Below are 15,626 nucleotides of genomic sequence, written 5' to 3' on the forward strand. Positions count from 1 at the left end.
CAGGCGCTGGGGGCGGGGCTTTGCTTAGGCCCCGCCCTTCTTGGTTGTCCTGGTGAGACGCGACGCACTGAGACTCTGGGATCCCAAGGGCTGGAGGCTAGAGGCTGGCGCCATGGAGTACACAGGAAGCCAATATATTGGGGAATATGTAGACGGGAGGTAAGGGCCTCATCTGATTCACTATGTCTTGAGTATTTGTGATTGGGAAAAGACGGCTGCTTTTTCGCATTTGCAAAGGACTTTGTACCAGACACTTTCACAAACTTTATTCCTTTTAACCTTCAGGACAACCCTTCACGTAGGCTTGATTATTCCCATTTTACAGTTCAGGAAAATGAGGCCCAGTGAAGTAAAGTATCTTGCTCAAGGACACATATCTGATAAGCAGCAGAGCTGAGGTATATTCATTCCATATATACTTGTGTGTTTGCTATCTGCCAGTTTTAGATATGGGGGTAAAAATATTAAAAAATGTCAAGCAAGATCCTTACTGTCATGGAGGTTACAGTCTAGTTGGTGTATTGCCAATAAACAAAGAAATGAAAAGATAATTTCAGATAGTGGCTTTGCCCGAATCTTCCCTTCCTCACAGCAACCCTATGAGGTGGATATTATCCTCATTTTGCAGATGGGAAAAGTGAGGCTCAGAATAACTGTGTAACTTACTCAAAGTACGAGTTGGTGTTGGGCAGATGAGGGATCACAACCCAGGTCTGACTCGAAAGCTCATGTGTTTTCTTCTATGGAGCCCTGCTACTGAGCTCCTACAGAGGACACATCCAGTTGGTGCAGTCCTTGAAGGCTTTCTGGAGGAGAAAATACTTGAGATGGGCCCTGAAGATTGGGTGGGATTTAGGTGGGTAGAGATGCAGGGTGAAGAATGTTTCCAGGCAGAGGGAACAGCATGGGCAATAGTTTAGAGGATTTACAAGTGGAAGAGCAGGCAGTTCAGTGTGACTGGAGTGTTGGACATATCTAGAGGAGAGAGAGAGCCAGAGCTGGAAGGGTGGGTCTATGTCTGGCATAGAGAGATCTGAGTACTGTGCATAATTTTATGGGTGGGGGAGCCACTGATAGATAGATTCTTGGTAGGGCTGGGCATTAGGAAATCTAATTTGTTTCATTTCTGTATCCCTCTTCATAGTGCATACACTATGTACTCAGTAAATGTTGGCTGAATGAATGAATGAATTAAATTTGAGATATCATAAGTGTATCCTCACTATGGATTGGAGTCTTTATATCTTTGTTCTTTTAAACTACCTTTAATTTATAATGAAGGCTTTTGTCTTGAGCAAATAAAAGAAAAATGGGAGGAAAAATGAGAGAGAGGAAGAGAAGGGAAAGAAAAGAAGGAGAGAGGGATGCAGAGTAGAGATGGGGAGATCAAGTCAGAGCCCATGGTTGTCCTAGTAAAAGTCCAGGACCTTGGACCAAAGCAGAAGCGGGGGGGTGGGGGAGGGCTGCAGGAAAGAAAGATGTAGATGTAGAAGTTTGGGAATTTTCATTGCCAGGACTTGGCAACTGATAGGTTCCCAGTCCCACTCAGAGAGTGCCTCCAGTCCCAGCTCAGTGCCTAGCTCTTGGCTTTGAACCTGGATGATTCTGATGTCATTTGTGGAAACTGAGAACTCTGAGGAGGGTCCACTTTGGAGGAAAAGAAGATAAATTTCATTTGGGATGAGCTGGAGACGTCTGTAGAAGGTTTGAGCACTGATATCCAGTTTGCAGTTTAAAAAAAGGGAACGGCGTCTAATCTCTGAGAAGGGTTTTGATGGAGACAGAAATGGTAGATGTGATTTCAAGTAAACACATAAAGGAGAAAAGGCATTCTCTTACCTCTCATGTCTTGCAGGAGAATAAAGACAACAGTGAACACAATAGGACTCTTACTCTATTTGAGGCATTCTGCTATTGTTCCATAGCTATTATTTCATCTAATTATCTCAAGAAGAGGAGTGTTGTCATTATCCCCATTTTACGGATGAGAAACTCAGGTTCAGAGAGGCAAAGGAACTGGCCCAAGGTCACACAGGCACGGAGGTGGCCTGTGCTCAGGTTTGGTGGCTGTAGGTCTGCATTGCTCAGAAATTGTGCCACATTGTCTGACCACAGCACTCTTTTGCTCGGGGCCTGTGCCCCAGTGGCATCTTCCTTCATCCCCTCGGTCAGTTCCCTTCACTCCTGATGCAGTAGCTGTTTACAGGGCACCTGTTTACACAGAATCATGATTCTGAGAACTGAGGACACCAAGGTCTTCCTCTCCAGACCTTTAATTAAATAGGGAATATGAGAAATACAATTCCAACGCACGGCAGAAAGTGCTAAGCATCCAACAGACATACAAACAAAAGCCTAAAGAAGTTCAGAGTTAGAGGAGATGACTTCTAGCCAGCAGGGGAAGAACAGGGAAGGAATACAGGAATGAAGAAATGGAGGAAAGGTTACTTCTTCAGCACTTACCAGATGTCGGGCCCTTTACTAGGAAAATCATTATACATTATCTGGGTTATACATTATCTTGGGCATTAATCTCAGCCACTTCACACATGAAGTAAGTGGTCAGCTGGTCAAGCTGGGCTTCCTTGGCCTGGGCTCCTGTAGAGACCTGCTTCCCCCTCCATGGCAAGTCCCACATATTCTGCAATTGCTTAATTGTGTTGCCCACTAGACCGTGAATCCCCTTGATGGCAGGGATGCCTTGATCACTGCTGTGACCTTGTTGTACCCAGCAGACCAGACTCAGCATGTGTGGTAGGTGCTGATATGGAGCAGATGCTCTGTAAGGATTTGTTGGAAAAAAGGAAGGAGGGAAGGAAGGAAGGAGGGAAAAAATAAAAGGTTTAAGAAAGTCTCCAAGATAATACATCTAGGAAATGGTGAAGTACGATTCAAACCTATGCCCCCTGTCTGAATTTCATCCTTTTCCCATTACCTACAAGTGCTGTAAAGGGCAGGGGTGGGCTGTTCATGGGGGACAGGGAGGACACAAAACCAGCTGCCAGGAAAACTGGCCGAGTCTCTGCTTCCCAGTGTTTACTGTGTGGCTTTGGGCACATCCCTCCCCTCTCTGGACCTACCAAGGGCTGTGTTATGGGATGTGAGAACCCCAGGACACCCTCTAGGTGAAGGCGAAGACAAACCAACAAAACTCTGTGCCCCATCCCCCACCATCACAACACAGACCCTCTCATTTTTGCATTTTTTTAAAGATTTTATTTTATTTATTTGACAGACAGAGATCACAAGTAGACAGAGAGGCAGGCAGAGAGAGAGGAGGGGAAGCAGGCTCCCTGCTGAGCAGTTAGCCCGATGCAGGGCTCGAACTCAGGACCCTGGGATCATGACCTGAGCTGAAAGCAGAGGCTTTAGCCCACTGAGCTACCCAGGCGCCCCTCATTTTTGCGTTTTTGAGGGAAACAAAAACATTGTTTTCTAACAGAATATTACTGGGACAGTAACCCCTGAGGGCCCCGAGAATGAGGTTCCCACTTGCTCTGCTGTGCCTGCCCGCTCTGATCCTCCCGCGGCTCGGCCCAGTCCACTGATTTCCCTTTGTCCTCGCAGGATGGAGGGCGACGCTGAGTACATCCTCCCGACTAAAACGAAATATGTCGGGGAAATGAAGGACGGCATGTTTCATGGCCAAGGAACCCTGTACTTCCCCAGCGGGAGCCGCTTTGATGCTGTTTGGGAAAAGGGACTGGTCGTGAAGGTGATTAGCCTGAGGAGGGGAGGCTGCAGAGGGCAAAGCCCTGGACGGGACGAACCCCCACTACAGAGCACCCTGATCTGTCCATCCGGCGCCCCCCTCCTTCCATTCCTGCTGCTCCCCTCTACCCGATCTCCCAGAGCTCTGGAATCCACTCCTCTGGATCCAGAAGGGCCCTTGGAGAGAGACCACGATGAGTTTGAAGCCTAGTGTATCACGAACTAACTGAGTGACCTTGGGCCCATGACTTCCCCCATAAACTGGGGACAATAGTTGTATCTCACATTGCTGCTGTAACAAATTACGATAAACTCTTTGCCTTCAAACAATAGAAATGTATTACCTTACAGTTCTGGAAGTCAGAAGTCTAAAATAAGTCAGCCGTGCTGCATTCCTTCCAGAAGCTGTAGGGGAGATCCATTTCCTTACCTTTGCCATCTTCCAGAAGTTTCCTGCGTTCCTTGGCCAGTGTCCATGTCTCAATCTGACCTCTGCTGCTGTCATCACATCCCCTTCTCTCTGCTTTTGTCATCATCTTGTCCTTCATCCCTCTGACCCCCTTGCTTCCCTCTTACAAGGACCCTTGTGATTATATTGGGCCCACCCAGGTAATTCAGGAAAATCTCCCCATTTCAAGAACTGTCGGTTAGTCACATCCACAAAGGACCTTTTGCCGGATGAGGCTAACATTTTTACGGGCTCCAGCAGGTAGAGGTGGATATCTTAGGGGGACCGTTATTCCGCCTGCCCCAACACCGGCCACCTCCTGGGGCATTTGTGAGTGTAAATGAGGTGATCTCTCTAAGCACTGTGCTCAGTGCTTAGTCCCCAGTGCTCAGTACCCAGCATCCAGCAGGCACTCAATGTTAGGTCTTAGTACTACTTCCACAACCACTGCTGCTCTCATGACAAGTCCTCTACTCCATCTAATCCCACCTGGGACTTGTGGGCCATGCATACAATTCAGGGGGTCAGTAGAAACTACCCCTGCTCCGGCTTTATATGGCAAAATTTCTGTGTATCTGTGGTTTTCTCCTGGGAAAGACCTACGTTTCACAAATGCCCACCTTCGAAAGGTTAAGGAACATTCTTGTTTTACCACTTGGAGAGTCTGAGCCCCAGGAAGGGGATGTGACTTACCCAAGGTCACACAGTGAATTAATAGTATCGGAATTTCCACCTACACTTCCTGATGCCCAAACCAATGCGACTTCTACATCCTGGGGATTCCTTCAGCCCTGGGGCAGCAGAGGCAGAATGTACATGTTTGGACAAAGGGCTTGTGACCAGTGGCTGTGACTTTTTTAGCTAGCTCTGTGCTAAACGCTTTGCCGGTGCACTATCTCATCGAATCAACCCTGTAAAATATCTACCATTAGGAGGCAGTTTTACAAATGAGGAAACCAAGGGCTGGGTCATCTGCCCCGCATCGTGCGGAGAGTGGCCACAGAGCCCAGCACTATAGCCGTTCCTTCTACTCATCACAGCCCCGGTAGCCGGAATAGCTCTCATGGCTCCTCTGTGGCGATGAGAAGGTGAGAAAGCCGCCTCTTGCCATGACACCCGTCCTCCCTGGCAGAAGGGTTTCCTCAGCCCTGCGCGCATGCTCCATGTCTTCCAGGGCACGTACACCTTCTCGGACGGGCTGCAGTACGAGGCAGAGCACTGGCATTACTGCGACAGCTGCGATCGCAGGTTTTACACCGAGATCTGCCATGGCTTGAAGCCTGCAGGTACCCGGGCACCCTCCCTTTATTCACACCCAGACTGGGGGGGAAACGAAAGGCAGCCTTACATAAGGGGCCACAGCCCCTTGAAGTCCCCCTCAGATGTCCACCATCCCAGCCCCGTGCCTCGGTTTCTCTCCTGCAAACGGAGTTCTGTAGCATCATCCAGCTGACAAGTCTGTTTTAAGTAAGCTCGCGCAGGCAAAGTGTTTCCAGCAAGGTCTGGCATGCAGGAGGGGCGCGACCCATCTCGGCTGTCATTGTCCCTAGTACCTGCTGTCGTGTGGAAACTAAGCAGCACCGGAGGAAGGAGCGGGTGCCCCGTGTACCAGGCTCCGGCCGAGGCTCTGTGTGCTGCCGGTCTCACAGAATCTCCAGACGACCCTGCCATGCCCACCTTTCTGGTCCCATGTGGCAGAGGAGGAAACTGAGGCTCCAGACTCCAGACCTGCTTCCTGGGGGTGGAGCTCCCCAGGGGGCCCAGGTCTTCCTCTCTGTGTCCCTTGTATCATCAGAAACCATGTTCCATCGTGGAGGGTGACATGTAGGCCCAGACTCTGGATTCGGAGAGCAGCCACGGAAGGGGCTCACGTGTGTTTCCAGCTTGTGCGCGGTCAGCTACACCCCAGGGGCATAGTGGTTGGCCCAGCTGAGACGATACATCCAAAATGACAAATGGGAAAATGACTGTGCAAACCATAAGCATAATTCCTAACTTATGACATGGTGTGGTGGAGTTGACCAAGCCTGGAGCTAGAAGGTCTGGGTTTGAGTCCTCAATTCCCTCTCAGTAGCAGGATGAGCCCGGGCAAGTCAGCCTCCATGAGGGCAGAAGGCTCCGGGCAAGTCAGCCTCCATGAGGGCAGAAGGCTCCAGAAGGCACCCAGGATGGAGTCAGGCAGACCTGAGCTCAAACACTGGTTGTGTCACTTTGAATCAGATAGTTGACCCGGTGAACCTTCTCTCCCGTTGTCTCCTTTGTCAGCTCCTCTTCCCCCTAGTTTTCAATGTGGGGGTTCCCGGGGCTCTCTGGCCTCAAGCCCTCTTCTGTAACATTCTGTCCCCTCTCCCTAAACAAGCTGATTCACCTCTAAGGGTTCATTTATACCATCAGTTTCCAAATGGAGATCAAGATTCCTGAGCCCCAGGTTCCTGCAGCCAGCTTCCCCAACACCCCAATTTGGCACCCCTTACCTTGTCAGAACAGAACTCATTCCCTTCTCCCCACAGGGATTGCACCTCAGAGACTGTCACCCCCAGAGACTGTCACCCCATCCACCTGGGTGGGCCGAGTCCTGCCTTCTTCTTTCCCTGTGCACAAGCAACCATCTCTCTGGTCCTGTGGATTCTTTTTTTTTTTTTTTTTTTTTTTAAGATTTTATTTCTTTATTTGACAGACAGAGATCACAAGTAGGCAGAGGGCAGAGAGGCAGGTAGAGAGAGAGGGGGAAGCAGACTCCCTGCCAAGCAGAGAGCCCGATGTGGAGCTCGATCCCAGGACCCTGAGATCATGAACCGAGCCAAAGGCAGAGACTTAACCCACTGAGCCACCCAGGCACCCCTGGTCCTGTGGATTCTACATCTTAAATATATTCCTTCATGCATTCATTGAATAATTATTGACTGAGGCCCCCCTATGTGCCACGCCGGGCTTCCTTCACCCTCTCTGGTGCTGCTGTGTCCCAGACCTCCAACCTCTCCCCTGGATTACCTAGTCTCCTGAGATCTAGGTTTGACTCGCTCCGGGCCATCCTGCACTCTGTGGGCACTCTTGTCTTTGCAGAACATGACTCTGATTGCCACTCTCCTCCATCCCCACCCCTGTTACCTACCATTCCGTGCCTCTCTGCTCCTCTCATGAGAAGGTTGCAGATTTTTAAAATGACTTTCATTCTCTGGCTCCTGTGGCTGAGCCTACCCTCAGCCCACACCACCTGCCCTTCTGGGATATTCTCTCCTCCCTCGCTGTGCTGGCTCTATCTCTAGACCTTGAAAAGACCATGCTCTTTCCTGCTTTTTCCTCTGCTGGGATGCTCTACCCGCCCCCCATTTCACCCAAATAACTCCTTCCCAGCCTGCAGGTCTCAGCGTCACGTCCCTTTGTCTGGGGCCCCTTCCCTGAATTCCCCGATGAGGCAAGGTCTCCCTGTGGCATCCCGCGGAGTGGCCAGGGCTCGTACCCAGAGCTCTGTCCTGAGTGCGCAGTGTCCCTCTTCCCACGCCGACTGCATTCCATGAGAGAGGGGGCTCTGTCTTCGTCACTGCTGTGTCCCCAGTGCCTGGCACATTGCTTGGCACCGAGTCGGTGCTCAGTAAAGAATGGCACAGGGAAGATAATACTGACATCACAGCAGGGGAGATGAGGTGTGGGCGTTAAGTTCATGACATTGGATTTTTCTGAGCACCTACTCTGTGTCAGACACTAGCTGGGCCCCAAGGGGACCATGCCTGCCTTCAAGGAGCCGCCAGTCTAGGTCCCACTTGAGAACCTTGTCTGTGGCCCCTCCTGGGTTAGTTATGACAGGGCCTGGACTCTGTCACGGGCTCCTCACCCCCAGCGAAAGTCCATAGGTGAAGAGAGAGCCCCTGGCCTCAGGCCTTCAGCTGTCACGCGGTGGCTAGTTTTGTCAAAGGTGAGGCTCTGCCAGGCTCATGGGCAGCGTGGTGGTCTTCCCTGCATACTTCCTTCTCCTCTGGCGACTCCCAATGCGGTCACTTCATCCTAAGTACCCACTGCTTTCCCTAGGCCCAAGGCACTCGGCAGAGCCCAGCAGCAGCTGCCCCTCAGCCTCAGGGGCAGCGAGAATCTAAAGCAGCCCCTTCCACTCCTTTCTATCTCTGAGATGACACAGGCAGGAGGCTCCGGGGAGGGAATGGCTGGGAAGTGCTTGGCATGGAGTGAGAGCTCAGTCACCATACACACGTGGTGTCAGTAACCAACAGAAGAGCACCTGTGTGCAGGACAGGGCCCTGTGCCGTGACCGGGGTGCTATGCTCGGCGCGCATCCGGCTCTCAGTCCAGAGGACGGGGAATTACAGGAAACACAAGAACCCGAGAAGTTATTTATTTCAACCTCGTCCCCCTCACTCAGGCCTCAGCATTCCAAGATACACAACACCCAGGGCAGTGTGACCAACTCCTCTCGAGCTCCCGGGGGTTCCAACGTCAGCAGCCTGATGTGCAGGTTTCACGGCTGGGTGCCCTGCCGCTTCCTCACTGGAGAGTCTGGGGCGAGTTACTTGACCTCTCTGAGCCTCAGTTCTCTCATCCACAAATGGGGCCCCAGGGTTGCTGTGATAATTGAGTGAAATAGTGGGAGTCAAGCATTTAATGAATTTCTAGGCACAGGATAAACACTGAGTCAACAGCCGCCATTGTAATTTTGGTTAAGAGTCAAAGTTGATCCCCGCCCACCTGATGCATTTCTTCCCACTGTTCTCCTCCTGCATTCCTCGGCAGCACCATGCTAGGCTTGCTGAGTGAGGCCTGAGGGCTCACGCCTCTGGGCTCACCCCCTTGGATGCCATCCCTCCTCTAGACACGTCTTTCTATCCCCTTCGCAAACTGTGGTGCCCCCTCATGCTCTGTCTCCCTCCAGAACCTACACCCCTGTCACAGTGTCCCCAGAAACAGAGGATGGGAGTCAAAGGAAGAAGTTGGAGTTCTAGTCCCCAAGTCCCGGCTCCCAGAGCCAGTTTCAGGAAGCTGCTGTGGGGCACTGCTCCCATCGCTTGTCCTCTGTGCTCTGAATGGGGAGCATTTTGCCACGGGGACAACCAGACAGAAGTGGACTTCAGGGTGCTGGGTTTCGATATAGCCTTGGTGGCGAGTTAATTATCCATTGCGTCCTTTTAAGGTATCTCTCAGCTCACCAATATGGACCCACCTCGAAAAATCCCCGAGGGCTGTTACGACTGTGGAGATGGCTTCTACAACCCGGCCACGAGGATAATCAAGGACTACAGGAATCGCTTTCTGAGAAATGCAGGTATGTCCATTCTGACATGCCGGGATGCCCGCTTTCTCCCCTCTCGCCCACACGTATCTGTGTGCATCTGTGTGCACACATGGGCATGCATTTGATGAGAAAGAAACTTCTGACAAAAGACAAAAATTATGATCTGGATGGCTCACCGTGGGGGGTTCTCATGGCAGACGAGTCTCTGCGGGATCACAGAGTGAAGCCAAGGACGGTTGTGGTTAGCTGTGACAGCAAAGGTTAGCACTGAAAGGCTTAAACTACAGAGTTCTGCATGCTCTCCTTTGGTGAGCAGTGACTGTGTGCCTAAACACTATACTCGTTGCAGGCAGAGAAGAAGGGCAACTCGAGACACACACCCCTTGCTTCGTGAGAAAAGCATAACGAAAGGGGAAAACATGGCCCTAGATGGGGGTGGGGAGAGAGGTAAAGGTGGGGAGTCCCAGGGAGGTGGGAGTGATGCTGTGGGAGCACAAAGAAAAGGTACCTCATCTGGAATTGGAAAGCCAGAGAGTTTCAAGAAGGAAATGATAGCTAAAATGAGACCCAGAGAACAATTGGGAGTGGACCACAGGGCATGGGGAAAGGTTTTTCAGAGAGGAAACAGCACATGGTAATGATACCATGTGGTCCAAGAATGCCTGCTGGGGATCCAGAACTTCTGTTAGTAAGGGAATGCAAGCTGATCAGACTGAGACTTACAGTAACCAAACTCACAGGAGACCAATGTACAAATAAGAACAAGAACGTTTCCATTTAGCATGGTGATTCCTAACCTTTCTCTTTCCTAGAGTCATGGTCCCACAAGGAATAACATTAGAACTAGGCACCCTCTCCCTCGAAAAATGACCACATGTGCACAGACACAAACATACACGTTCACACTTATGCACACGCATGCACATTTTGCATATAGTTTTAAGGGGTTTCTTCTAAAAACCCAAGTCAAGAAACTGTGCTCTAAAATGAGAAAGAAACTGCCAGGGAGCCCAGGAGGCCTGAACTGGCTGATGAGAGCCTCCTCTCCCTACAGGGCCATTTACTCCGTAAGTCGGTGGGGATCAGAAAGTTGCCTTTGTGGTGCTGGAATCAGAGCAAAGGGGACGGTCAGCTGGTGCTATGTCTGAATGCCAGAGCAGAGAGCTCAGAGAGCCCTGACCCACGGGTGATCCTGGAGGAACATGGCCAGTGCTCACATTCTGGGTCCCCTGGCAGTTTTCTTTAATGACTTCCTATTTCCCATTAACAGAGTAGACTGTACAGAGCACTAATTCTTCTGGGCGTTGGTAGGCTTACTACGGAGTTTCTGGATAAGGAAACTGAAGAGATGCTGAGTTAAACAATGCTTAACAGTTTCATCTATTGAAGGGCTTCCCAGGGCCATTCACATGCTAATACACCCTGTACTTTTCCTCCCCAGCACTTATGTCAACTGTAATTAAATCTTCATTTGTGTGAGTAATTGCCTAACGTCTGTCTGTCTCTCCCCCAAGACTGTAAGAGCTATGTGAGCAGGAACTCTTGTGTCTGTATCAGGTAGAGTGCAGTCAGGAAAACAGAATTTAATATCAGGAGATACTGGGGAACTGAAAAAGCAAAAGGAGGGAGAGAAAGCAGAGAGAGAAAGCAGAGACAGTCACAGGGAGAAGCAACCCTCCCTGCCCCGTTTTCCTGGATGGGAAACCCTGAGACTGAGATATTGGAACGTAGAGGGTTGAGAGAGGGACCCCCAGAAGGGGTGACCCAGACCTCTAGCAGAGCCTACTGCCCAGCGTGGCCTCTGGGCCTCACTGATGCTAGGAGCTGGGGGACAACTGGAAGGTGGAAGTGAGTGGGCCTTTTGCTTTCATGACATCAACAGGAGCAACAAGACACACAGAAAAGAACGTGTCCTTTCTGCCTTCGTGTGCCTGCCTTGCAGCATCTAACTGGGGCTCAGCCGGCAGAGCGGAACCGTCAATCGTGTGGTCCCAGTCCAGACTGCAAAGTGGGAAGAGAAGGGCAGATTTGGAGCCAAGAGTAGCCTCCTCCCTGGCACGGTGCCCCTGTCCTTTTGTTGTTGGGCAGTGTCTGTACACACTCTTCTGTCTTACAAAGATAACACGTCTGTGCCTTTTTGTATAATTAGTTACAAGTATCTTTCATATGAGTACAAAGGTCCTCTCACCACTCCTCCTAGGGGGCAGTTCCTGGGGCATGAAGGGCCACTGAGCAGGGGAACTCATCATCTGGTCTAGATACAGGGCCTCAGTCAGGAAGAAGGTACTGGAAGTGAGGGGTCTTAACGAAGGAGTAGGGATTTTGTTAGCAGGCGTGTTGGGGAAGGGCATTCCAGGTAGAGGGAACAGCACTTCCAAAGACACAGAGGCATGGGGGAGAAAAAAAAAAAAAAAGGCAAGGCGTGACTGGGGAATGAGAAACTGTGGCTCGCAGAATCCTCTGGGCAAAAGCCATGCTTGGTAAGAAAATTGGAAATTCATGATAGGATGAACAGATAGAGCACAGGGGACTTTTAGAGCAATGAAGATACTCTTATGAAATTACAGTGAGGGCTCCATGATATTATACACTCATCCGGACCCATCGAATGTACTACACCAGAGTGAACCCGCCTGTAAGCCTCAGATGACTATGAGGTGTTGGTGTCGCTTCAGCAGATGCACACTCCGGTAGAAATGGTTGATAATGGGGAGGCCATGCAGGCATGGGGGCAGGGGGCATAGAGGAAATCTCTGTACCTTCCTCTCAATTTTGCTGTGAGCCTAAAACTGCTCTAAAAAAAAAAAAAATAGCCTTTGAAAAAATGCATCATGAGATGGGAAGGCCATTCTTGGGAGGTTTGGAGAAGAATGGACACTGATGACTCTTTGGTCAACAAACATTTATCGACTAGTGGTTGTGGATCTGACCTTGGGTTAGGAAGCATCACAGAATCTTCTCTCAGGGAGGAGGAGAAAGTGGGGGTAGATGCAAGTTGCTACAAGGGAGCGTAGCAGGGATATCTAATCTGGAGTTCAGGGTCAGCAGGCCAGGGAGGTTTCCTGGAAAGAGCAAGGTGGAATGGGCAGCCCAAAGAGCAGACAGGTGCAGCAGGGTCGGGAAGGGTGAAAGGCAGAGGGAACAGCATGTGCGAAGGATAAGATCGGGGAGAATACTGCACATTTATGGGGCTACAAGTAGTTTGGGAGCCTGAGACAACAATATGTCAGGGCAAAAAGAGTAAGAGAGAGAACCCAAGGGATGGTAAGGGGAAGGGCAGCAAGTTTCCACCCGAGGGCAGCAGGGGAGCAAGGAAAGGTTTTGGGCAGGTTGAGTAGTAGCTGAGTCATCATTTAGGGATTTCTCAGCCTGCACAGAGAGAAGGTGCCAAAGGAGGTGAAACTAGATAGGAAAGATGACAAGATGGCAAGAGAGGGCACCCGAAGGGCCCCAGGCCCCAGCGTTTTGTGCCAGAGACCCAGGTTCCATGTCCTTGCCCAGCTCTTGGGCTGCCTGCTGGCTGACCCTGGGCCAGCGCCTTCCCTCTCTGGGCCCCTTGCTCTTCATCTGTAAAATGAGGGAGTCGGGCTGGATAAATTCTAGGGTCCTTCCAACCTTAAGAGTCTACGATGGAGGAGAAAGGTAACCAAGGGATATTTTGGTCCTGATATTATAGGACAGTTGGAGTTTGGAGTGTCCTGAAAACCACTAAGAGGGAGTCTCTGTTTGTGCCCACCTAGTCATTACCTTTGACTCACCTCACCCTGCCAGGGACCGATTCAGACTTCTGTCCATCTCTTGTTTTCTCTGGGCCCTTTCTCCCCTACATTCTGGTCTGCCCCCATAAACAGTGCTTCCTGTTGGCATCCTGAAGGCGCGGGGCTGCTGGTGATGCAGGCCCACGGTGGGGCCTGAGGCCATCCCAGGATAAACAGAGTGGCCTGAGCCACTGCTATTATCAACATGCCACCTGGCCGGGTCAGAGCCGGGGACACTCTTTTTATAGGAGGTTGCGGGCTGGGACATTGCAGAAGTGTCACCCTTGTTCATCTTCAGGCCTCGCAGGCTGTCCCGGCTCCTCCCTGACCCTGCCCTGGCTTCACTCCCCAGACGGAGATGCTTGCTGTAGGCCAGACTGGAAAACCTTAGCCTGCTGAATTGCAGATGGGCCGAGTGCCAAGCTTGCTTGACAAACCCGGCTTTGCTCGGCTTGCGCTTTAAGAATGCCTTTCTTACCTGGAGAGGATGGTACCTGCTGGCTGGGTTGTGGTGAGAATTTAAATCTGTCCTTCCACTCATCTAAAAGCTTCTGAGTGCCGACAATGGGCCAGGCTTTGGGGATCCATGCTGGCAAGAATCCTCGCAGACCGTGGCTCTCAGACCTTCTGGAGGGCAGGGACCGTGTGACGACATCTGACTCGTCACTGGATTCCCTGCGGCTCACACAGGTCCCCAGACATGGAGCTGATTAAATGTTTTGGAAGAAAAACAGACAGGCAGGCAGAGGACCCACCTACAAGCCCCTCCTCTTCAACAAATTATAGTCCCTCACATTTAACAGACAACTTATTATTTCGAATAATAAAAACAATCTATTGAGCTTCTCTGCACCTGTGGGTTTTCAAACCACTTAAGCTTTGAAAAGCTTAAAAACTTCAGCATTAAGGATCCCAAGCCTGTGACCTTCTGGCCAGATCAGGTCTGTGCCGTTTTGGTTTGGGGATCCCTATGCTTGGTCCAGGTCCATGCTGTCTGAACCCCAGTGGTGGCCGTCATTTCTGGTGCCTACCCTAGAACTTTTGTGCTCAGGAGCCGTGTGCATCCCCTGGGAAATTCCTACGCAGCTGGGGACGGGTGAGGCCTGAGATTAGAGGACTAGGGCGTGCGTAATGAATGACAGATCAGGGACGGTGAGGCTGGGAAAAAAACCCACTCCCATCTCCCTGTAAGGTCCACAGTCATGCTACTGCACTTTGCAGCGGCCTCTGTTGGGACCATAAAACCACACAAGGCAACAAGTCAACGCAGGCAGGATTCCAATCGATGCAGCAGACACAAAGCAAAACACAGACGGCGTTAGGACTTGCCTCCCTTAGGAGGCTAGGAGAGGTCAGAGAGACAGCCTTGCATGGCAGTTAAAAGCCCAGGATCTGCAGTCTGCCCCTCTGGCTGGCCCCTTTCCCTGGATCTACCACTGGGCAGCTGTGAGACCATGGCTGGCTGGCTTCTGGTCTCCTTTCCGAGTCTCTGTTTCCTCATCTGTAAAATGGGCCTTCTGGTAACTAATTTAATCTGGAAGAGTTATGGTTGGGAAAAATGAGACAAAGTCTGCAGGACACCTGGCCCGAGACTCGTCCGTGTCCGGTGATAGGCAGCTGGGACCATTAGTGTGATGATTACTCGCTCGGGCTGGCGGAGGTAGAAGACAGGGAGGTTCTGGGATTAGCTGAGGTTTCTCTGGTTCTCTGGTTCTCTGGTTTCTCTGGTTCCAGGACAAGGAGGCTGCAGGGGGAAATGAGACGGGATAGGCCATAATGTCGGCCTCCTCAGGGGTTCTGCTCGGGAAACGGAATGCTACTGAATCGTTGGGGTCTGCAGACTCTTAATTATGGTGTCTAGAGCCCCCCACCTTCACCCACCACCCCATGTTCCGGCTCAACCAGACCAGCTGCTTCCGTTGACAAACACACCTCGGTTCTCACCTGCTCCCCAGCTCAGAGTCAGAGTCAGACGATCCCAACTCCTGCCCCAATTCTGTTCTTTCCAGCTTTGTGTTCTAGTTAATTCCTTACTCAGCCATCTCCCTTCCTCCACAGAGCCGTGCCTCTTTCATGGCTGTTCCTCTAAAGAACACAGGTCCTGCCCCCAGTGGGAGCTCAGCGATGTTCCCAAATGGATGAAAAGGCCCATTTTAGAGTCTTAAGACAAAAACACCCCAGTCCCCAAAATGAGATGCTACCTTATTTGATAAAGGGTCCTTTACATACTGTGAGCCAATTAGGACGCTGTAGACGATATTAGGGATAATTACGTTTAATGTGGTGGGAAATTGGGAGATTAACCCTTAGCCTCCTACCCGGCCCCCTCATTCTGCTCAGGAGGGATAAGCCCGAGCTGTGTTAGCCGTTGGTACGTGTGTCTCTTCATGTAGCCGTTGCTCGCCTCAACGTTACTGGTAGGAATCATTTGCAAAATAACCGCACCACTAATCCTTACTCCCTCCCTGCA

General features: G+C 50.9%; 1 protein-coding gene across 4 annotated transcripts in view; it reads left to right on the forward strand.

Moving 5' to 3' along the window:
• Positions 1-22: 22 nt before the first annotated feature.
• Positions 23-15,626, forward strand: part of MORN5 (MORN repeat containing 5) — a 28,068-nt gene continuing 12,464 nt past the window's right edge. Inside the window, exons 1-4 of one of the 4 annotated variants that reach the window (XM_045082355.1) lie at positions 23-159; positions 3,568-3,715; positions 5,334-5,445; positions 9,297-9,428. In XM_045082355.1, coding sequence (XP_044938290.1) covers positions 113-159; positions 3,568-3,715; positions 5,334-5,445; positions 9,297-9,428 — 439 coding nt within the window. In that variant the 5' untranslated portion in view covers positions 23-112. The remainder of the gene's footprint in view (positions 160-3,567; positions 3,716-5,333; positions 5,446-9,296; positions 9,429-15,626) is intronic. The other 3 variants (XM_004775578.3, XM_045082356.1, XM_013047382.2) reach the window with 3 other exon arrangements.

The sequence above is a fragment of the Mustela putorius genome, unplaced genomic scaffold, assembly GCF_011764305.1.
Source record: "Mustela putorius furo isolate JIRA1106 unplaced genomic scaffold, ASM1176430v1.1 tig00000596_pilon_pilon_pilon, whole genome shotgun sequence".
In the NCBI taxonomy this organism is placed as follows: domain Eukaryota; kingdom Metazoa; phylum Chordata; class Mammalia; order Carnivora; family Mustelidae; genus Mustela; species Mustela putorius.